Source organism: Tribolium madens, unplaced genomic scaffold (genome assembly GCF_015345945.1).
Source record: "Tribolium madens isolate multiple individuals breed KSU strain unplaced genomic scaffold, Tmad_KSU_1.1 Scaffold_3;HRSCAF=73;Tcas5.2_LG2, whole genome shotgun sequence".
NCBI classification, from domain to species: domain Eukaryota; kingdom Metazoa; phylum Arthropoda; class Insecta; order Coleoptera; family Tenebrionidae; genus Tribolium; species Tribolium madens.
In genome coordinates, this window is record NW_025401006.1 from 7326552 (window position 1) to 7350555 (window position 24004).

Below are 24004 nucleotides of genomic sequence, written 5' to 3' on the forward strand. Positions count from 1 at the left end.
ATAGGGGTGTAAAACGATTCGTAAATTGGCGGCTTAACTTGTTTCATAATTTTATGTTTTTATTTACTTGTTCTACTTTAATTTGTTGTAGTAAAAGTTTCGTAAAATTAATTAAACTTGCATACATTTAAGTAACAACTAAACAAAGCAATCCTCAAAAAAACTTAGAACTATTTCCTATCAACTCAACACATCATTTATTAAACAAATATTATTAAACATAAAAAGTAAGGTATTATTTTGAGGGCAACACTTTTTACATCAATATGTATTTAAAAACAATCGGGCACACTTCTCGTTTTATTGGCTTTACGTTTATGTCTTGTTTATTTTTATTTTGTGAACGCTTTATGACTCTAACGTGACAAGTAAGCCGTTTCAATGGGCTCAGACTCGTGTCAAAATTTGTACACTTATGACGCCACTCAGAAATGATAAACAAATTAAATTTGGTTAGTTGTTGCCTGAAAAAAGAAATGAGTTGCAACATTTGCTTGAGAAAAAGGTAAGCCAGTAAACAGATGGAAAACAAGCTCAGACCAAACAACTTATAAATTCAGAAGACAAATGTAGCTACATAAAATTTGCAAGATCTCAAATCCCACACATGAATCAAGCGAGTTTTGCCTCCGTTTTGCTCACGAAATTTGGACCACTGTCTCACAACTATTGCGCCATAAATCTGGTCTCGAATCCTGGCACTTTCTCTTGAAAATATTAATGTTTCAGAGAAAATGATTCTGGTTACAGGGTCGCAATCGTACCTGAATAAAATCAATACTTTGGTGAAAAAATCGAGTAAAATGATATAGACACGGAAATATTCCATCGAGAATTTCCCCTATTAGCAACTAATGCATACATCCATAAAATAAATAATTTAAGAGAAATTACCGAAGATGACATCAATTCCATTGTGTTGTCACAAGTAATTGCTAATTATTTCTAGTTGCGTAAGTTATTAAGCTGTAACTGACATCATTTTTCTCGTTTCTAGTTGCTTGATTTTTCAGCCGGAATCCGTGGTCATCAAAATTCGGGTTCTGACCCTCCCGTGGGAGCTCCCTTCGTGATGAAAATGAAGCCTTTTTGTTTGTTGTTAATTTTATGGAAATAACACTATCTACTTGCCGCAAGTGTCGGAACGGCCGCCATAAACATTCCCCTTTAACGCACGCACCCCTGCTGCATGATATAATTTTCTAGATGAGTCCCTCAACGGCAATCGGGTTCTAACCGACGATTGTCCATCGCGAGCCAAATGGCCTATAGAAGAGATAGTAGCCATAGTTTGCATAACGGGCTATAGCCGGTATATGCGCCATTGTATGGATCGTTTTCTTTTTATGTCGGACCCCTTCTGGTCGAGGGCACATCCTTTGCTCCCGAGGGAGGCCGACTTTGTTACTCTGGACACGGGAACACCCCCTCTCTACCCGAGTAATTCAAACGATACGTGATTATCATACTACGCTGTTGCCCACCATTTCATGCGTTTTTTCATCGGAATTTCGCGCTTTTATTGCCTCATTGCTCAAAAATACACTACGCCACGTTATGACATGGCGCTTTAATTTTTTCCACCTATTAAACGCTTCCTTGGAATCATTTAATCAAACTACCACAAATGAACAATAGTTCTTAAATTTGTTTTTTTTTATTTGCAAACAAAAACATTTATCAAGAAACTTTTTGATTTTTTTGTGTACCTGTGCCAGATTTTTTAGAAAATTTTCTGATCTTTGAGACCACCAGAATGGTTTGTTGATTTTTATTTTTATTGTTCATGTTGTTTTATGTATCAGTTAATCATTAATTATGTAGGTATAAATATTTATGTATACTTAACATTAAATAAATTAATGTCATTATAAAAATTTCGAATTTTGTCATTACATTACATTACAACGCAACTCTTATCTTCAAAAAAACGTTTTTAAAATTATTTTAAATGTGAAAGTGTTTTACATTGCAGCTTTTAATTGCTGTCCCATGTACTTAACAAATTTAATCAAATGTATACAAGGAATTAGCACACGAGGTTGGTGTCACTGAATTTATTTGAATTCGTGTGCCGAAAATAACTAGACCAAAGAAAATCTTCGTTCTGGAACAAATCGAATTATTTTAACATTTCCTATCGCCAGTTCTGATTTAATCATTATTTATTGTTGAGGATTTTAAGGAGGAAAGCAAAATCTAAAATTAGAAAATATAAATTACTTGGAGATACATAATTAAGATAGGAGCAAGCGTAGAAAATAAACGAGAATTTAAGAGTTAAGAAATGAATTTTCAGCGCGGTTGTAATGGGCTTGAAAGATCCATTTTTCAAACTTTTTTAAGACGTTAATGCTTTATCTGGCTTTATCTGGAATAACCTTGTCCAGAATTTGGGTATATTTTGACCTGTCTGGGAATTTATTAAAATGTGTTTGGCCAAGGGAGTATGTTTGTTCCACTGTTGTTTAATTGTGTATTCATAATTAATATTGTGTCAGATTTATTGCAAAAAATTGTTGGCTAATTGGAAGTGGGTGTGTTTGACACCTAAAATCAAACAAGTCGCTATTCAAATGACGCAAAGGTTCCGTTAATCAAAAAATTCCATTCTTTTGACTTGTTGAAAAATACTCGTCGGCAACAGATGCGTTTAATGTCCGTTCGTGATTCAGCGACTTTGTCTTATCATGGTCCCTTCTTCGCATAAAAATTAACTTTAATATCGGGGCATTCTTGGATATTCCGAGTCATTTGCGAGGAGCTGCGGCGGCTAAATTCTTTATTAATTACATTCCGGCCGCTATCGAGCGCTGCTGTGCGATGAGGCTTTCTAATTACGCCGCCAAAGCGCTGCAATCGCCTGGCAATATGCCACCTAATGGATACGAGCCCATAACTCATCGCACAACGGGTCAAATTAATTTAGGGTTTAGGGAATTGCTCACAATAATTTATAAATATACGGCGACGTTCCCTTAATAAAAACGGTGAAACACACCGAGCGGGATACGCCAATGGAGTGGTTATATGATGAGATGACATCATATTGGCAACACTGCTCCCGGGTGGCATACATGTAATCCGCCCTGCTGTTGTTATACCTGCACCAAACGGCCTACAGAGAAAGTATTCGATTACGATAAAATGCACTATACATGTTATATCTACTCGACGACGATATCTATGACGCTTCGTCTTTCCTTCCATTATGGCCAACTCTGGAGGGAAATACACTTCATAGCTCTTCATAATTTCACCAACTGCTATTGAAAAGTTGAACATTACAGTTAATTTCAATTGAGTTTGAAAAGAACACAATTATTTAATTTGTCATTAGGGTGTTATAGTCAAAGAAATTTCCGAGAATTAATTGGATTAAAAAGTTTTGGCGTCTGGTTTTGGTCTAGATCTGGAAATAATGCAGTCTGGATCGCTTAGGTGTGAAAGAAGGGAATAAATAACAGCAACTTTCAAAACTTTGTCTAAGTCTTAAATGATTGCTCCAGAAATCCGCAAATGAAAAACTTGGAAAACAAAGATAACGCCAGCATTACTCTCTAATAAAATATTGATCGCTTTTATGCGTTTGTTATTCGTCTTGCGTATCTTGAGCATTTTGATTCATTCGAGCAGTGACTTGATTCCATTGTATGAATTGGTCAATTTTAGACTCGCATCGTCCGTTCGTTGCTCCTGTCTCGTCTTGAAATCCCGTCTCTGCTAGAGTCGCGGTTTCATAATTCGAATCATATTTTCGGATCTAATTTGGCAATTGGCGTGCATTTTCGCCCTGGAGGTTTACACAGCCTCAGTCATTAGACTATCAACCGTCATTATCTCGCACCTCGAACGCACTCTGTGTCTGCTTTAAACAGCGGCAAAATGGCGATAAAGTTACGCGAAATGGCTCCTTTACGCGTGTTTATGTATCCTTATAGCTTTCAATGTTCATGTTCTCAAGTTGCGCACCAAAGTGTCTAACCTACATTACACCGGCCCATAATCTTCAGCTATCAACCCGCTTAATCAAAACATAACACGCCTTTGAATTACACATTTTGTTACACGGATTTTCTTTCGGATTTTAGGTGACTTCTAATCTTGATGCTTATTAAAGCATTTGTTCAGAATAATTTCGCTGGAAGAAATTTACTTGAAACAAATAAGATTGCTATAATCCCAGATCCTTTTAAATCAAAATGTAGATTTTGAAAAATTTAAGAAAAATCTTACAATATTTTTGAATTTTACAGTTATAGGTATTTAGTTAATTCGAAGGATATTTTTTTTTAATATCTAAGTTTTAGATTGTGTAATATATTTTTTTTTCTGTTTGGATTTGTTTTCTCTTTCGTTTTTAGCTTTTTAATATTTCTGACGTCACTTTGACCTATCTATATTTTACCTTTTTATGTACTTACTAATTTCAATTTTTTTACGTACCTACCTACAGTAGGTATTTCTTAATTTTTTTGTGATAAAAAGTTCTGCTGTTCTGCTAAGGGGCTTCTGGAAATAATGTAATCAAATATAACTCGTCTATTGTTGTTATTATCGAATAAATTTATGAATTTCAATTTAAACTTTTTTTCTCAGACAAATTTTACTCGTTGAAATTTGGTAATTTGTATTCAATGATTTAATCAGAATATGTTTCCAAATTCAACACGTCAAATTGTCATCACAAAAAAAGTTTTCGTAAAATTTAAAAATTTATTAGATAAAAAACGATGCTCTTGTTATATGACAAAATATTTTGAGTTTGGAGCTTTAAAAGCTCTGACAACTGGAAGTTCCTAAAATACAGTAGAGCATTGCAGTTTAGAATTCTAAAAAAGTTTTGAACGTTTAAAGCTTAGGTTTTCAGGACTTAAGATTGACCAAAATCTTTAGAACTTTATTTGAGATATTGAAAGCTCATGTTTTTATATTTTAGGAAAACTTATGAGAATATTACAGAATATACCTACATAGAATCATAAACTCTTTTGTAGAAAATTTCAAAATAGTGGACTCACTTTTAAGGATAATCAAATCTTGAAGTTTTGTTGTAGAAAATTTGAGTCTTAAAATTTTAAATTTGTTTTAGAAACCCAATTCTCAAAATTTTGAACTGCTACACCTAGAAATATTTGATCGCAAAATCTTGTTATCCAAAATCCCGTAAATATCAGATTTGAATTGCCATTCAATTTATTCGTCGTATTTTTCATCAACGAGATGCCAGCGTTTTGAGTTTTGATAGACTAATTATTAATGGTTCTTAGGATTCTGAAATTATTGAAGATCTAAAATTTTAAATGATGTATAGTTGAATTTTCAAAGCTTAGAATCATAAAACTTCATACTATTATGTTTTCAAATTTACCTTCTTTTACCTTGGTCATCTTCCCTGTGGAGATGTTTCCCCCACTTCACCCTAGTTTGCATTTTCTCGCTTTTCGCCCTCGTCAGGTTTTAGTTTCCGATTTCGGTTAGTTAACCCAAACATATAATTAAGCACGTTCGGTCGAGTCATGCGATATGTAAATGAAAGCTTCGACTAAGATCAAATTCGGTAAGTCACGCAAGCTTTCAAGCGTTAATACTACCATAAAGTACCTGGATTACTGCGGTTACAAAGCTAATACCATGTAATGGGTCTTGTTATAGAGTGCTGGCCCGCTGAGCCTCTATGTGTGATAATTTGATAATATTAGACCGTTATTGAGGGTAATCGCCTTGATATTTCATAACGTGTTATTGCGTCCGACATGCTACGCATGTTACGCTATTTATTAAACTGTTTTCGTCTTATCGGTTTTTATCACGGGCTCTTTTTATTTCTTTATTCACTGGAATGATTCTATCACGACCACTGTGTCACAGTTTATCTAAACTACTGGTTAAATCAACAAAACATTGCTAATAAATCGGAAAGATAAAATCAAGCACTAATTTGAATAATTTTTGACAGGTACTAAATTTGTAACTCTGGAAAGGGACCAAACTGATGCAGAAGGAGATATGTACCAGAATTTTTCAATTGGAATAAAATAAACAATTTAAAACACCTGTTATACAAGTTGAATGTGTTGACAGTAAAGCTTTTAATGTCTGAACAAAATAAAATATTTTTATTGCAAATGGTACAAGGTTTCAGTAAATAATTAAAGTCATGTAGGAAGGAAAACCAAGCCCAATTAATCTAAAACTGAAGTAATTTCTGTATCTAAATTCTTCTTAATTAAAAATATGTGATAGTTTTGTTATCAACGTAACGATTGAGGATACGGAATAAAAGAATCATTTTGTTTTTATATCCTGTCATAAAACATTTGAGCAGTGATGATAAAACTCTATTCTGGTGAAAATATGCCACATTTAAAATTTCTCGTTCCGTCTATTTGATTTAATAATTCGTCTTTTCATACGACGTGGCACAATAGAATACCTTCGAGTTAATTCGAAATCTCCATTTTCCTAGTTGAAAATTACTTATCCTCTTTGTTTAAATATTAACATAACACCGCCCGTTATACCACCGTTTGGCGCAGAAACTCAAATTTCATCTGCATAACTAGTTTTCACCGCATCTGATGTGAAGTTGAAAATTTCATGGAAGCAATTTTCTTTCTATAAACGTTGATCGAGACAAAAGAACGGTAAATTCCCTCGCACATTAATAATGCACCAAGAATTAATCCGGGCAGGGGGCCGAATTCTCGGACATTAATCAGGGAGGTGCAGACCTTTACATGGCCGACCAATCCTAGGTGCATTGTTGTTTCCAAGACAAATGTTCTGGGCTCGACCCGATCGTAAACAACGCCAGACATCGACTCAGGTGCCCTCGCCCACCCTCTACTAAATCACATGCATTATTGAACAATGGGGCGACTTCGACCACTGCAGCGCAATTACAACATGGCGGAGGTTAGCCCTTTTAAATTAGTTTTAAACGGGCTATTGGAAAACATAAATTTCAATTAGAGGGAAGCTGACAGATGGGTGCAGCAACGGAATTGCTGCAGGGGCGGCGCACGAAATTATGAGATTGCTAATTTCTTTACGCCCTTATCAGGCCCGAACAAATTTAGGCAGATCGACCAATTTTTTCTTAATTGAAAATAGAGGTCTTAAACATTAAATCACATACAGTGATGTTGTAAATAAATGAGAGAGAGAAGTAAAGATTTTGTCGCATTTTTATTAAAAAGTCTTCAAACTTCCATTTTATTAATAACTTTAATAAGTCAGTAAAACTTGTAATGATTCTTTTAATTCTTGTTTCTAAAACTTTTGCTAGCACCTTCACTTTTTCATTTTTAATTTTAACAATTTTTTATTTAACATTTAATTTCTTGTTAGTTTAGACAATAATTAAGTCTGATAATATTAGAATCTCTTGATCTGATGACTGATGAGAATGGATGCTTATTTCCCCATTTTTGTAATTTATGAGACTTGGGGTCTTCAAGTTATTAAAGATTTATAATTTAAAATTTGAGTACCAAAGAGTTTCTTTATTACATAAAAGAATATGTGAAATTTATGATAAATACTACATAAATAGGATTTTGAAAAATCATTTTGGTGTTAAAGATAATTGTGCCCATTTTGTCGTTGTCCTGTTTAGGCGTAATTGCTTTATTCGTGAGAATCCATAAACCCATGTGAATCTTGAAACAATCGCCCATCAATTAAAATTTTGACAGTTTAATAAGTGTCTCCTAGCCTTCGTTAGAGCGTCTTCTATTTTTAGCTCCGATCGTAAATCAGCAAGCGTAAGCAGAAGCAGTCGTTAGATTTACACGTCATGTAATGAGATGTTTACGACATCGTTAAAACCTTAGGTGTTTCGAGACTTTCAAGCGTCCCGATGCCATTCTACCCTAAGCGCCGTCGCCAATTGCAGCGATGCACACAGTTATCTTACTAACAAAAATATGTAGCAATACTTGCCAGCCAGTGATATTTATAGCATAGTTTGGCCTTTTCCCCACAGTTACGGAGCCCGAGATTAAAACCCATAACTTATATTTTATTTTGCCCTTTCTGTCTTGTGCGGTCGGTTGCCCGAGGAAAGTTTTTCGCGACTCGACGAGCTCTGCTGCCTTTTCTTTCCGGCTTAATGACTTACGAAACTTCCAGAGGAGTTGTTACGGACGGAAGTTGGACGCTTTTACAACGCGAACACAATTCAATTTTTTACGCCGTTTGAAGAGCGCTTTCACACCCAAATTGCCACAAACGGCAATTTTTCGAATTTTTGGCAAATCGTTTACAACCCCTACGACATTATTGGGGAAAACGACAGTTTAAGGCACTTGGGAGGTCTCTACGAAGGGATATTCTTATCATTCTTTCTATGTTAGGAATGCATACAATGGGAAGGCTTATCTATTTGACTCTGCATTTTAATTATCCTGAAGTTACGTGTCTAACTTACTAAAACTATAAGCAGTTATGCCGACCCCTAGCGAATTTGCATTAACTAACTCCCCCGTGTTTGCCTTAATGTTCAAACAGAAATTGTGCTGAAATTTGGATTTTGGGGTGAAAATATTCTGATTTTTTCTGGATTTTTTCCCTCTATAGTGGGATTACTGTTTCTTTCAGTTAGATTGCTATCTTTTGACTGTTGAGCAATCACAATATAATACTGAGTACAAATTGTGGAGGTAGCGAATAAGGGATTTGTATCTATGGGGTTAGCTTCGAAACAAAGAATCCAAACATTTACGAGACTCCTGGCAGCAGTTTGGCTAGTGAAACATTTGAAGCTATCTCGTTATCGATTGAAAGTCCGGGAATGCAGGAGGGAAATTATTGCACACGTTCTTGGTATCATCTGCATTAAAAACAGGAATATGGCCGCTGGAAGACATATTTATCAATATTCATACTTTATGGAAATTGGAGTTTTTCCTGCGGAAGAACCTACTATTTATAGCGATATTTCCTCTGTCTGCGCGAGGAATAAATCTATAGAAACCCAAGTCGTAAATGCATGACCCACTTCTGTATTTTTGGGCTTTTAAATGCGTGCAATTGCGTTAAAATAGATTTTGCACCGTGGCGATAAAACCGTTTCGTTGTTAATTTTAATTAAATGACTCAAGTTTAACATTAAGATTCAATATAAGTGGCTTGCGAAATGGCAGCTTAGCCAAGCATTACTATTCGACTTTTATTTATTTGACTGCTAACTGGTATAATTTTTCAGGATAACTGTACCTGCTAACCATTAGCGTGTTCATACCGGCGATTTGCATCTGTCACAATTTACTCTTAATGGAGTTTCTTAACTCGGACGAGATTGTTATTGTCGTGATAAAAGCTATTGAGTAACGGAAAATGTACCTTGATTAGTGCCATAATATTTTATCGAAACTTTTTTAATCCATTTAAAAGCCGATTTAGCTACTAGAGCCATAACTGACCACTTTGTCACACCTCTAAAACTGGCTAATAGTTAAAACTAACTGTAGTCACCCTAAGAGTTCATAAAACGTGATTTATGATTACGACACATTGTTAAGTGTGGCTCTAACGATAACATTTACGAACACGGGAAAAACAATAGGATGCTGTTGTTTGTTTGTGTTGTAGGAATTACGCACGATTTTTTAAACCCATGACTAATACGTATTTTTCGAAGAACTTAAAAAAAAAACACCTGGGGATCAAATACAAAACTGGTCATGTTTTGGTGTTTACATAAATTCACTGATTGTGGATTTTTTTTTTGAATGTCTTAACACAAAGAGGAAGTTTCTCTGATCACTGATCAGTATCAATGCCGTTAAAATTTCACAACTCCAACTAAAACTACAAAGACCTACCCGAAGGCTCATAAATCCGTACTAATAACCCAACATTTCAGCAATATCGCATTACAAAATTTATTTTATTTTGACTTCCAAATTCAAAAATAATCAAAAAGTGTAAAACAAAGTTAATAGCGCCGTCGCAGTTTTTTTGGCTCGACTTTTTAAAATTTTTGATTTTAATGATGCCATAAATCTTCCAGTTAAATTTTATTGCAGACCAGTGGCGTAGAGGGGAGTTCAGGTCGATAAATAGACGTATTATGCCTTGTTTAATTTGTGTTGGGACAAATCTGCTGCAGACACAATTGTGTGTGTCTAGGCAGTAAAATTGAGTTTTTTCGATTTTGTGCTGAAAATTTGCTTTTCGGTGTAATTAAAGCGTTGATGAATCCGGTCCCACGCCACCCTTGTGCTGAATATTTGAATTCGCATTGCAGCCCTGTAATTCCGTGTACATTTCAGCATAAAATTGCATTTCTCATTACGATGCAAACCACACATACTCTTCCATAATGGGGCACACTGCTGCATATCCTATCCCAGTAGGCTGACATGAGCCGCGCAAATGAAGATAATGCCACATTACCCCGCCAATGCGCTAGTGTTGCAGTTCTGCACTCTGGCACCGTCCACAGGAAAATCACTGCACGTCCTGCTACTCCTGCAAAGGATCAAAGCTTGCTGAAGCGAGACGCAGGATGAGTTTTGTGGACTCAAAACTCAAATTGCACTCTGTATGCAAGCGCCCATTTTCCAGTCCAAACTGCTCATCCTGCTCGGTATAATTGGAATGTGTTGCAGAAATGCGACGATTCAGACAATGAATGTTGCTACTCACTTCTTTCTACAATCAGCAGCGCATATTTTGTTTATTGTGCTTTATTTTAATGGACACGGAGCGCGCTTTATTGTTTGATGCAGTGCGAAATTTCCTAAATTTCAGATCACAAATGCTAAAGTGATTCCGAGACGCATCAAGCTGATTAGAGGATAATTAACCCGCTTAGACGTGGCACGAAGAATTATCGGCTTGTTTATCGTGAAATATATTATGTCGTATTTGCTGTCAGAATTTAATACTAAAACAAATTAAATAAGTCAGGCTTTTAGCCGAGTCGTGGCAGGTTTACATTAAAATTTCCGAATTTGTTACTAATTTATGTGACAACGAATTTGTTAACGTGTTGGTCTTAGAAAATTTAGAGAAAATAAAAAACTCAAGCAATTGTAGATTGTAAGTTTTCGATGGATTGATTATAAGTAAGACAAAAAATGATATTACTTAAATTACCAAATAGGAAAAATTTTTAGAATTTCAGCGTTAGAATAACGTTAGAATATTCAGATGCAATGTAATATGCATTTCATTTTTTTGGAGCCTTTCTTATTTTTTGTTAGTATAGGTACCAATAATTTTTTTAAACTAGTAGAAATATTCATATCTTAACTTTTTCTTAGTTAGTTTCATTAAACAAATTTTGAATTTTTTCTCAATAAATGATTGTTTCAGTCATGTGCTCATCTTTCGACTTTCCAAATTAAAAAAATACTTTAATTACTGTTATCCCACGCACCCATTAAGGAAATTTATTTGACGTTAGTTATTATTATAAAAGATTCACAACATCCTAAAGCGGAAATTCATCATTTAATTGAAAATTTGGTAAAATAATTTCTTTCTATTGTCGGCATATTCATAATACAAAAATAATTTTATCAATTTCTATGCCATGATTTGTTTAATTGAAGAATTTGAAATGATATATTATCTCAGTTTGTTTTATTTATAGTTGCCGAAGTCTGTTTTTGTTTTTTATCTTGTCCACTAAGTTGCGTTTTAGTCACTTTAACCTGACAATAGATTTTGTAAAAACTCCGATTTATCTGGCAATTAAGCATTATTAGGGTAATAAAATTAATGACTGTTTATCTTATTTTGGGGAAATAAAATTTAATGGACTGGACAGACTGGAAAAGTGAAATACTTTTCGCCATCAGAGGTGTAAAAGAAAGCAAAAATATTTGGAAACGTTTTATTTATATCATTACTTCGTGTCCAGATTTTCCATTTTCGTGGTCCTTCCTGTGAAAATCCACCCCTGCGATTTTGGAAATCGTAAAGTGTGCGAACGGTCCGTCTAGATGGCGTTCCCGACCTTGCTTCTTACCTTTTCTTCGCACTTTTCATTTCCGCCCTAACGTTACTTTTATAGTTATCACTTCCTTCAGCCTCACTTCGTGCTTTCGGCCATTTCGAATTCCTCACACGAGTTTAATCCAATCGCTGAAACATACATATTTCTTTATGTGCACTCGATCCCAACTACGACTTTACAAATTATTCCACGAAAATTACATTTACATTTCAGCGGAACCGCATTTATGTTTTTTGGAAGTTGGCTATGTGCAATAATTAACATGTTTGAAAAAGAAAACGGTGCCATGGAGGATACTTGATACGGGAGGGTTTATCTCGGGCTGTATATTCGACGTCTTGGGATTATGTAGCATAAAAGAACGAATATCTTACTTAGAAGATAGCTGTCTTGTGAGACAATGCTTTAAATAATGCTATTATAAGATTGTCTTATTCTTATGCGACTGGCGTGGGCGAGTCTTTACAAAAAGGTTCAATGAAGAATTTCATTGTTTGAATTATTTATCACTTGTTTTCTACAACGTACAATAAGTAAAAGTAAAATATAAGAAAGTGGGTAAAGCGCAAACACCAAAAAATGTCATTGTTTTGGTGCGTATTCAATACAATATTTGCCTCTAATGAGTGCAATAAACAACAAATTTATTACCAAATAATGTCACTAATAACCTTCATCTCCTACGCGTGATTTACCATTTAGTACGCCTTCTAGTCTCAATGAAATTTTTTTCAAAAATTATTACGTGTTGAGTACTTAGCAAGACTTGAGGCACACTGACTGACATGTTTGTTGTCTCTGACTACAATTTTAATGAGATCTGGCCTTGGTGACCTTATGTGGTCATAAATCCGTGAAAATTGCACGTGTTAAATGTTGACACGTAAAAACAAACTTGTTACGAGAGATTTTTAGCAGAAAATTATATATTCCGCGTGATGTCAGGGTAACAGGACTTTAAAAACAGAAAATTTGGAATGCTGTGTGAATTTTCCGTGTCAGAATAGCGTGTTAATGTCCCATCAGTTGTAAAAAGTGTAGTTGCATTTTGTTAATTGAAACAGCTCTTAATTAAATAATGTTGATTCGCTTGGTATAATCACAACCAATTATAAGCAGCAACAATCCAATTATGTTAATCCAAATTGTCCAAGTAATGGTCTATATTAATTTTCTGCTTGTATTATGAGTAAGTAGCACGCTATCCACATTCTTTGTCTTCCACATTCGAGTTCAACAGTTCAGATATGTTGTTTGTTTACTTAGAAAACTGGTCGTGTATAGAGTCTCGTTCATCGGTCGTCGAAAATACAAAGAAACGACGAAATATTGATGTAGGTAATAAAGATCGCAAGTTTCACCAAACTAAAGAAAATTTGTAAATAAACCTTTCATTATATAAATAATTCTTTTACAATTTTTGCTTTCATCTTTCAAACATCAACAAATTTAATTAGTCATCGGATCTGTTCAATGTTAGGCGAATTTGTGTTTGCGAAACATTAGTTTCTCCGTTTTCGGGTCGAGAAAAAGGCCGACCAATTTAACAAATCACTTGATGACTATTAGAAGATTAGAAATTGCTTGTAAAATGGTTGTCGTGGAGCCATTTGCCATCATCATTTTGGCTACAACTGCCAGCCTGCTCAAGTTATGGGCGAGGCAGAATGCGTAAGTTATGCCTGTAAACAGACACTTTACATAACGAGATGCTAACCCCAACTGTGCCCTTACTGCCGCCAGGGACCGCTACAGACAAATCTTCTAGCCTCGTCTAATTCCAATTTTTAGGACGGGTGAGAAAACTGTTTTTAAGACAAATAAGTGCATCGATTGTAAAACTTACTGCATTAAATATGTTAAACAAAATAAATATATACTCTTACTTAATTAATATTATACTGTTTGCTAAATTATTGTTTATTGCCAACCAAAACCCAAAAAAATTTCTGCGTAAACAATTAATTTGTTGACAAGGTAGAATTTCTTTTAACAAAACAATGTATAGGTACTTAAAATTAAATAGTAGTTAAAAAACACAACAACAAGAATTTTGGCCATAAAGTACATATTATTTGGCTCTTAATATCAATTTAAATTAATTAATTACTGAAATATTTTAAAATAAAATGAAAGATTTTGGTAGGACAGTTACTGCGATCTTACTTTTTTACTGGAACGTATAATTCTAACAATCTCGTAGTCTGCAGATATGAATTTATTATATCGTAATTTAATTGAATTAATCAATTGAATTAATAGCTATAGAACAATAACAATCTATCATATTGACAATTGTCGTGTTGTATTAAAGGAAAATATTAAAAAAACATACAGGTGGTTTACAACGTGGGCTTCCGAGAAAAATGGCAAATAAAATAAGATACCAGGAACATAGAAAAAAATGTTCAAAAAGATTGTATCTGTCAAAAAAATTTGGCTTATTTTTTGAGATTTCACCTTTTTTATGTCTACTTATTGTTACCGAATGGTCTTGAAAATGTTTTTTCATAATTATTTAGTAAAGGTACAAAAACTTCAAACAAATAACTTTAGGCTTATACAATTCTATGTTTTCTCTTTTAATAGTCTGCAGCAAAAAAACATGGAATTTATTTATTATTTATATACATATACATATACAGAATATTTATTTATATTTATATACATATTATACAGAAATATAGCTTCAAAGTGCAAAATTTAAACTCCCGTAATTTCGAAATTATTATACGACTACACAAATTTTTTTTATCGATTTTTCTTGGTATCTCATCTTACGTGACATTTTTGTTTGGGGCGAAGTTTCTTAAAAACCCTGAATAAATTAAGCCATTTTTTTCTCTTATTAGTAAAATAGAAATACTGTAAAAGTTTTATCTTTTTTATTATCTACTGTAACATCTCTCAAAGTAAAAATTGTCAACTGAGAAACATTTTACAAAAGTAGCATAGCTACTTAAGCCACATAAGTAAAAACGTAGGCACGTTCTAAGATTTTTTTATTTATTTACTCAAGAATTTTAGAATTTTAGAATTTTTTACAAAAGAAATTTGAGAGAGCATTTCTTATTAATTTTTTGAACTTTACAAAAATCGCAAGTTTTTGTTTGCAATCTGTTTTTTTTTATTTAATTATTATTTAACTAAATCAAAAATGGATTTTTATTGGAAATATTTATGCTTGTATGTATTTATGATTCAAGTGCCACAAAAATATTTGTTTTGATAAAATAGAGAGATAAAAGGAACTTGGTAGTGTTTAAAATTGCTTATTTCTGTTGCTGCTTTGTGACAACAATTGTTGTTAAAAAATTGTTTAAACCTGTTACGAGTTGGAAATATGTATTGAGTTGTCTCAATGTATCATTTCCTTCTGATTCTGGTTTTGGACCAAGTTTGTGTCAGTAACAAGGGCTTTGATCGAGATTGTGAAACTTTGCGTCTATCCATTATCCGATAATTGGATTTTAAAGTTTATGTCATGATAAATGTTTAAAACGTTTCAAGAAAACTCGATTGGGAGTTGAACGTAATATCATCTCAGTCACGATTTCTGCACCGGCTGCGTCTAAGTCGAAGGACTGTGAAGGAAAGGGCGAAAATACGTGAACTGAATTTCCCGATTTCACCTCCACTCACAGTCTCTCTTTGATTTGCATACATTTATTCCCCGTAGCAGATGTGTGCAACGTCTTCCCATAACAATTAACTCTGATAGCCCCATCATAATTCGAAAAACCTTTCAAATTTTGGATTCTCAACCACGGATGGGTTTGCATTAATTACCCATTTGGAATCGGTCTAAGGGCCGTAAATCATTCCAGTGGTGATTTAGTGCAGAGGGGTGAACCCTGCGGTGAAGGGCCGGTTGCTATGGCTACGACCGGGACCGCCATATTGCTTCCCTGGCCGACTGGGATTCCATTGTACCGAGGGCCGTATCTTATCTGTAACGTGTACACCGACAGCAGTAAGACATTAATAAGCTGATACGTCGAACACATTCGGAAAAAAACGAAGAGAAAATCGTAAATAGGGATTTGTGGGAAATGCACTGGAGATGGGGGCAACAACCGAAAAATTTTAGAGGGTTAATGACGGGAGATGGCTAGAAAAAAGGATGCGATTATGACGCTATTAATGGACGCTTTCTTACAAAATGCGCCGGCGTTTCGGCCGATTTACTGCAAGGATGAGGATAAGCAGAGAAATGCTTTTTGTCGTATGTACAAGACGGGAGATCCGACAAAAAATCGAAATTTATTTCCTGGCGTACGCTTGCTTGACATAAAAAAATCATAGGTTTTTTTAAATTTGTATCTCAGGAAGCAACAATTTCAATTCATGAATATGTAAAGCAATTAATTAATGGTAATGTGTTTTAGGTAATAAGTTAAATAAACTCCATACATGTGTTTTCTAAATAAACATAACAAGACATAGACATGATTACCATTACTTAAATAAATATTTGAATCACAATTTTACATGTCCGGATTTATCCAACAGAATAGTAACAAATTATTATACCTACATATAGGTACATATATTTTTGAAATTAACTAAGAAATAAATTCTGACATGTGAGCATAATCGGGGCAATGATAAGTCTCAAATTTAAGAAATATTTTGGTTTGTGTAACATTGAAACAACAAACAGAAGATTAAACAATGTTAGTTATGAATTAGAACATAGTTTTGTACGATTCTAAGGTAAAAAGGTATAAAATGTACATTTAGGTATATTTTATTACTTTTATATTATAATAAAAAATAAATTAGTTGAAAATCCACATTCAGTACGTATTTTTTGAAACGACTTTGTTTGGTTTCTTATTTGGATATTGGTTGTAAAAACTTAAGTGAGATTTATTTGATGACTTAGAATTAGACAGTATGGGGGTACGTAATACAGACATCAAAGCATTGATTTCCTCAAGCCATTAAACGTTAAATATTGTAACATCCGTGCTTAGTCATTAATTCGGGCAATAAACTTTTTTTATTACGTTACATTAATCACTTTTCGAGTGCAGCAATTGTCGAATTTTTCCATTAGTGGCATTTCTGGGCAAAATCTGAATTCTTTTCGGTACAATAAAGCGGCAATCGAACATCGTCCGAATGTTTTATTGCGCTTTTTCTTGACGTAAACAGGGCTTAGAGCCGTAACGGTTATATTTTATAGCCGTCTCAGTGACAGTGATGCTGACTGTCTTCCAAACCCTTTAGAAAGTCGAACGGTTTAAAGCATTTCTCCGGGTAGTTTTTTAGTTCTTTAATAAAGGGTTTACAGCGTTCGTAAAAGAGAAAGTCGCCTTTTATTGACTTTCGGCGTTTTGTTGCAGGTCCGAACGGGTGCCCTCGACGACGCGGTCGGCAGACCTACACAAGGTTTCAAACTTTAGAACTCGAGAAAGAGTTTCACTTTAATCACTATTTAACCCGGCGGAGACGCATTGAAATCGCACATGCTTTATGTCTGACAGAGAGACAAATCAAAATCTGGTTTCAGAACAGGAGGATGAAGCTGAAAAAGGAGTTGAGGGCGGTGAAGGAGATCAATGAGCAGGCCAGACGAGAGCGGGAGGAGCAGGAAAGGCACAAGCAACAGCAGCAGGAAAAGCAGCAGAAGATCGAACAGCAGACGCATTCGTCGATCCACCAGCACCACCACGACCCCATGAAGATGAGCTTGGACAAAAGTGGAGGCTCGGATCTACTCAAAGCCGTCTCGAAAGTACCTACATAATTGTGCAGTGACTCCGACAAGTGTCAGTGACCGGACTCTAGTGACGAGTGACTTGACTTTTTGTTTTATACAAAGAAGCTTCGTTATTTGTGTTTTGATTCGTTGTACATAAAGTAGTGTGTTCACGTTAATATTTTATACTTAAAAGTAATTTTTATAGTATTTTTTAAGTTAGACGATCAGGTTCTGATCTAAACTCATTGACGTTATTTTACGTACCACTGTTGTGATTAATTATTTAAGTTTTAACAAGCATTAGAAATGCGTCATGTTTTTTTATACTCTTGTTTTTTTTTCAATAGCAAAATTTGCAAATTTGTTGCTTGTTACGTTTTACTTTGTTTTAACTTTGTGCCAAGCTTAGAAAAGCAACCAGCCATATTATAGTGAACAGGACTCACTCATATATTTTTACAAGTTTCCAGCAGTTTTTCCGCTAATTAAAAGAAAACTGAAAACGGCCGAGTATTTTACTCTTAGTACTCTTATACGTAATTTGGTGTCAGGGTAGTAAAAACCTAAAAATACACTTTAGTAGATTAAAACAAAAATTAACTTACATCTAAGCGTAATTTTCCTTCTAATTCATAGCTATTGTCGTATCCCAACTCGTCTTCTCGTGTAAAATATTTTCTTAGATTATTGATGTTGTTATGTGTAAAACTATGTAATAGTTTGTTGGCGGGTGAGCCTTCTCCACATTTAGATACGTAAAATTGTACAATATTTTCAAGTCACAAATTGTAAAGCAAAATGTAAATTTTTTGTTTAATATGTAAAGAAAATGAATACGTATACGCCATTTTTGTTAATTTTTTGAGAAAAAATTCTATTTTTTTTCGGTATTATTGAGTTATTTAACCGATCCTTCACTTAATCAATTAATATTGTACAGAACAGTTACTGTAAATACATATTGCTACGGCCATGTAGACGTATTGTTAATGAATTCCCTATATTCAAGCAAACTTGGACTGATTAATGCTTTTAAGGAAACAAAAAGCTTACTAGTGTAGGTTCATATTTAGCAACCAGTATGTAGTACAAGTACCAATACTTGCCTAGGATTTCGTTTAATTTATTTGTCGATGTGTACCTTCTGAAATTAATTTCGCTTTCATTCGAAAACTCCCCCACACCGGTGTGATTGTTCCATTTGAGTGATTATTTCACAAAAAAACTATTTGCAGCTCTCTTCAGCCTGTGATAGAAAATCCGTTAGATTTTGTGAAGCTGTATTGACTTACACTTTTTTCGTTATAAATGGGTTTGCATTGATGAAACGGAAATTTGTTAAAAGTGCAATAATTTGTTGGTTGTTAGTTAGTTTTCTAGAAAAACACGTGCAATCCTTATCATTTTTGTAACGAAATGATTCAGAGCATATCTTTGGTACAACATTTGTTAAGTTTGTCGTCAGTGTAAACCTGTTATTTCCTTTTCGTTTTCGAACATTTTATAAAAAATCATATCATTTACCCAGTGCGATTATTTTGTTGTGGAACGTTTGTATGACTGTAATTAACGTAATTTATAAAATGTTTATAATATCGTAAGTAGTGTAAGTGTACATGTTTCGTACTGTTTGAGGTAGACTTCCATACCAGCTCTCCAAGCCGAATTACTCTTCAATGTATTATAAAAAAACCGTCACTTCTATAGTGCTACCATTTGCTTTGATGCCATGTTTCATATATAATTGTATAACCTTATAAGATGTATTGTACAGATTGTCTGAACTGAATAAATATTTCTTTGGAAATACAAAGCCTTTTAATTGCGAAAACTATGGGGATGCTTGACCGCATTGCGCAACACTTGGAATATATCCAATTTGAGCCAACGACCCTAAACTGAATATAATGCAACTGACATGCTCTTCCGTAAACACCGTATCATGCCGGTAATGGTAATAGTCTTAACCATAAATTGGAAATAATCAAACTTACTTCGAAAATTCGCGGTGCAATTTAGAGACGGCGTTTCCTGTCTAGACACTTATTTCGGAGAGTATTAGCGACCGAAGGAATCTCACAGTTTCATAACAAAATTTACATACCAGCGGAATAGTTGCAAAATTTGCAAATCTTAATAATTTTTCTTAATCTTGACAATCAGATGTTGACAAACTGATTTTTGAACAAAAAAGCTGTTTGTTATTCAAAAACAATTTTTTTTAAGAAGCGCCTCGTTTTTTTTTTCTATAAGCTAAATTTATTAGTCATATTGATAAATTCTTTTGTGAAAAAAAGAAGAAGATTTTATATGCTCAATATTTAAAAAAATATATATTTTTTTAATAGATATATTAATTCATAGTTATTTTAGATGAAATCGCATCTTATTTGTTTTCCACGAAGACCTTTCAAATTTTCGTAAACATCCTTTTAAAATTGTTTTATTCGAAGTATACTATACATTATGTCCCCGGATTGAGTTTACAAGAGGAAAAAAATTTATCTTTCATTTTACCAGCCTAAAACTGCAAAGGAAAACATTTTTTGCTTCACTAAAAAATCTGTACTTCATTATTCTGATTGAGTGAAAAGAAATTTTTTTTCTTGATTTTCGACTTAATAACGTTTTTCTGCTTTTTAAGTCCTATCACATTGGCGGTTTTATTTATTTGACAACCATATGTCACATTGACATAAGATGATAACTTGGATTCAACTTGCAAATCCTAATTTAAATTGGATCAAAGGTGTAAATGGAATTTGTTTTTTGGGTTGCATCGCCAGGTCGTCAGGCTCATTATCTTATTTGAATCGCCCTGCACTGTAGAAGCGATGTTTATTTTTTCAGTTTTGTGTGGTTGTGCTTAATCGTTTTGTCAAACAAGTTGTACACTTTTTAAAAGTCAGTTAGTTTTGGACAGTGTTTGTGCAAGTTTCACTCGTGTCGCATTGTGCAAAGGTAACAAACAGCTTTGTACAAAAAATACTATAGTCAAGTTAGTAAATTACTAAAATTTTTGTGAGGACATGTGAATAATATCTCATAAAAAATAGTTTTTTGTAGTTTTTGGAATTCCTTAAAATGAATAAATTACGAAATGTTCTTGGTCTGAAACTATTTTTTGATTGAGAATTCACGTATGTAGTAGAAAATTCTCTGTTTCCACCTATAGAATTTTTGTTTTGTTTGTGAAATTTTCTCGTTGTTATCAATTGTAAATTAATTCGCTCGTGGCAAGACCACCTGAAACAGCTCTTATGTGCCCTGTTTTCCACATTTGTGTCCGTTTCAGTTCCAGGCCGGCGTTGACAATCCAACGCTCGATAATATTGCAGTGATTATGTCTGGTCGTGTTGAAAGCACTAAACTGCATTATTTGCCCGTTGAAAGATACGTTTTTCAGGTCAGTCAATAAACTAACAAATTAAATACAGTTGTCAGACGTAAAAATGCGTGAGAAACATCTAGCGTTTCTCGAATTTAATCTCACACATCGAAAGGCAATTACCGAAAGAGGAAGATTGAGACAATACATAAAAGCCGCAAGTTGGGGAAGTAGGAAATGCCGACATATTACGTGTAATATTTCCCGTATAGCGTATGCAATAGTCTGGCTTATAAATATAACAGCGGAGGCAGAAACTTTAGTAGCACATTGTGGTTATTGAATTGATCAATTTAGCCCCAGCATGGTCTATTCTCTTCGAACCTAACGTTGCTCCGGTGCTGAGCGAACTACGATCGAGACACGATCTGTACGACCCATCCAGCTCACTAAAAGGGCCTTATTATGTAGTAAAGGGAAAAGAAAACCAGAAGAATGGGTGTTATATGCGACGAACATATTGTTATGCGCACTTTTTCATTATGCATTCAAATATTCACCAAACGAGACAATCGATACGAAGCGCCAAATTTGCAACATCACACCCACAAACGATTTCTAACAAATTAAACACATCAGAAATTATAGCCAAATTAGTAATCTAAACATTTCAATTAAAATTCGCGCTTTTATCACATTTTTATTTTTATACAGGATGTAACAAAATTAACTTTTTATATACACGTGCTGAGTCATCAAAACATAGCTTATTACAAAGATATTTCTTCGTAAATAAAAAAGAACAAATTTTTATATAGCCTCTCAGATTGTTTTATTATGTTACACAGTCGCTTAGAATTAGAAGTTAGGTACATCAAAAAAATAAAAAAAACAGACCATATTAGAAATTTGTTTACATTTTACTCTTCTTGCAATAACAATTAATACTTTTTTAATATAAATATGAGCGATTTGATTTGTTGCTTAGAATATTTTGATTTTTTTATATGTGAAAGGACATCTTAGGTGAATGAATGATTTACAATTCCAATTAGGATCAAATATTTGCAGACTGATTTATTCTGTGTTCTTTCACGACGTGAAATATGTTGTGAGAGCATCACTGGGTAAATATGAAAATGTGTTTTTTATCTAAACAACTTAATAAAGTATGATGAATAATGAATTTTCTTAGCTATGTCGAACTATATAGTCTCAGCATGTTAAGAAGATTATGCGCCATAAAATTCTCCTGGATGTCTATCCAATTTATGTAGTTTGTAACCAGTTATTGGCCAAATCGAGTTTCTAACTTTCTGAAAACAAACCCTCTTTTGCACGTTTTTACGTTCCGTGTCAAATCGGGCAGGTAATTTTTCAATTTCGCTCATTAATAGACAAAAGGGCCGCCATGTCATCTCCTCTTGTGAATCCCTCGATAATAAATATTCCGATTTTCTATTGGACTCTCCAGGCAAGTTCTAATTTCATGGTCCGACACCGGCGCGTTCTTTACCCCTCTTTCCAATTTTCGAACCCCTGTATCTAATTACAGTATTTCTCTTTGAAGGCGAAACGATCCAAGGAGATTGGATGTGTCTGTGGCCTTGTTCGGCTTACTCCAACTCGTGGCTACCTGCCTCTCTTCCAGCTCACTTTTTCTCTTTAATTAGAGAACCTTAGCAAAGTACGTTATCTGACATTGCAACGTTGTTCCACCCACCCAAGATGCCGGGAGAATATTTTACCGGAATGGCCACACACAATATATTATACCTTTTTTCCTCGTCTGTGAAACTAATTTACTGGGGCTTTTATCGTAGGAATTTTGCTGTACCTGAAATTGATTTGCACTTTTCAAACACAGCAATAAAATATTGCTTTATCAAAATGAATTATTTTTTTACGTTGGGTCGCTTGATTTTATTCCACGGATGGCTTGCATAGTGATAGTAACATAAAAGCCCGTGACAAAAGTTATAAAACATTCTTACGTTGCAGAACCTGCGTTTGACAGGAGAAATGTAATTTGTGACTCCCTAATGCTGAGGGCAATCTCGGAGCACTGTGAATTGGGAATATGAAAATAGGGATTTATTAACTTCAATAAAATATAAAAAACTTATCTTCCAAAATGTGATGTCATCATCAATAACAATATTATTGCAAATTTACGGGTCACTTGAGATGTATTGGCGACGAAAGCATTCACACGGTACGTGTGCATAAAGGAACACCACTCACATATTTTTTCTTAGATGGTATAATACAATTACGACAAGATTTTGACAACAGAACACCCTTCAAAGCAAAAATAATATTTTACAAGACTAGGGCTTACATAGAATTGAACGCCAGCAAATTCAGACTCGAGATATTGATCCACGTCTAGACCTGAGCAAACGATTCGCGTTTAATCTCTGAGATTAGCTCAACCTAAAACGGTAAAATTCCTGTGACAAGCCTAGTTAAGTAGCTCAGATTTAAGGTTACACCTCTTCAAAATAAAAAGACCTAGGTGTCAAAATCTTTTTTTTTTTTGTTATGAAATTTATCTACTAATATCAGGTATAAATCAGTATCAATTTTATTGTAACAAGCCTGGATCAGTGATATATACGCATTACACCTGATGTGTTTTTTGATTTTGGGAAATTCGCCAAATGCCACAATTTTTTGTGTATCATTTTTTTGAAATATTTTAGCGACATTTTGCCACTTGTAAAATAACAGTTCACTTATACAGGGTGTTTTAGAATTCGCGACCTAGAAAAAAGTACCAAGTAATGTTAGATACCAGGAACATGGAAAAAAAATATGTATAAATATTTTGAAATTATGGGGGTTTAAATTTTGACTTTGACCTTATTTAGTTTTGTTGGAAATATAATTTTATATGTTTATTTTTTCTGTAGGTTTTTAGAAGAGCAAACAAAGAAGCTGTATCCTGAATTGCAACTACATATAATGTTTAACGTTATTTGTGGTTTTT

General features: G+C 34.0%; 1 protein-coding gene across 6 annotated transcripts in view; it reads left to right on the plus strand.

Annotated features, from left to right (window-relative positions):
- LOC123006926 (homeobox protein abdominal-A homolog) overlaps positions 1-19491 on the plus strand; it is a 124134-nt gene extending 104643 nt beyond the window's left edge. For all 6 annotated transcript variants that reach the window (XM_044401853.1, XM_044401858.1, XM_044401855.1 and 3 more), the window contains one exon: positions 17326-19491. In XM_044401853.1, coding sequence (XP_044257788.1) covers positions 17326-17729 — 404 coding nt within the window. In that variant the 3' untranslated portion in view covers positions 17730-19491. The remainder of the gene's footprint in view (positions 1-17325) is intronic.
- Positions 19492-24004: the final 4513 nt, after the last annotated feature.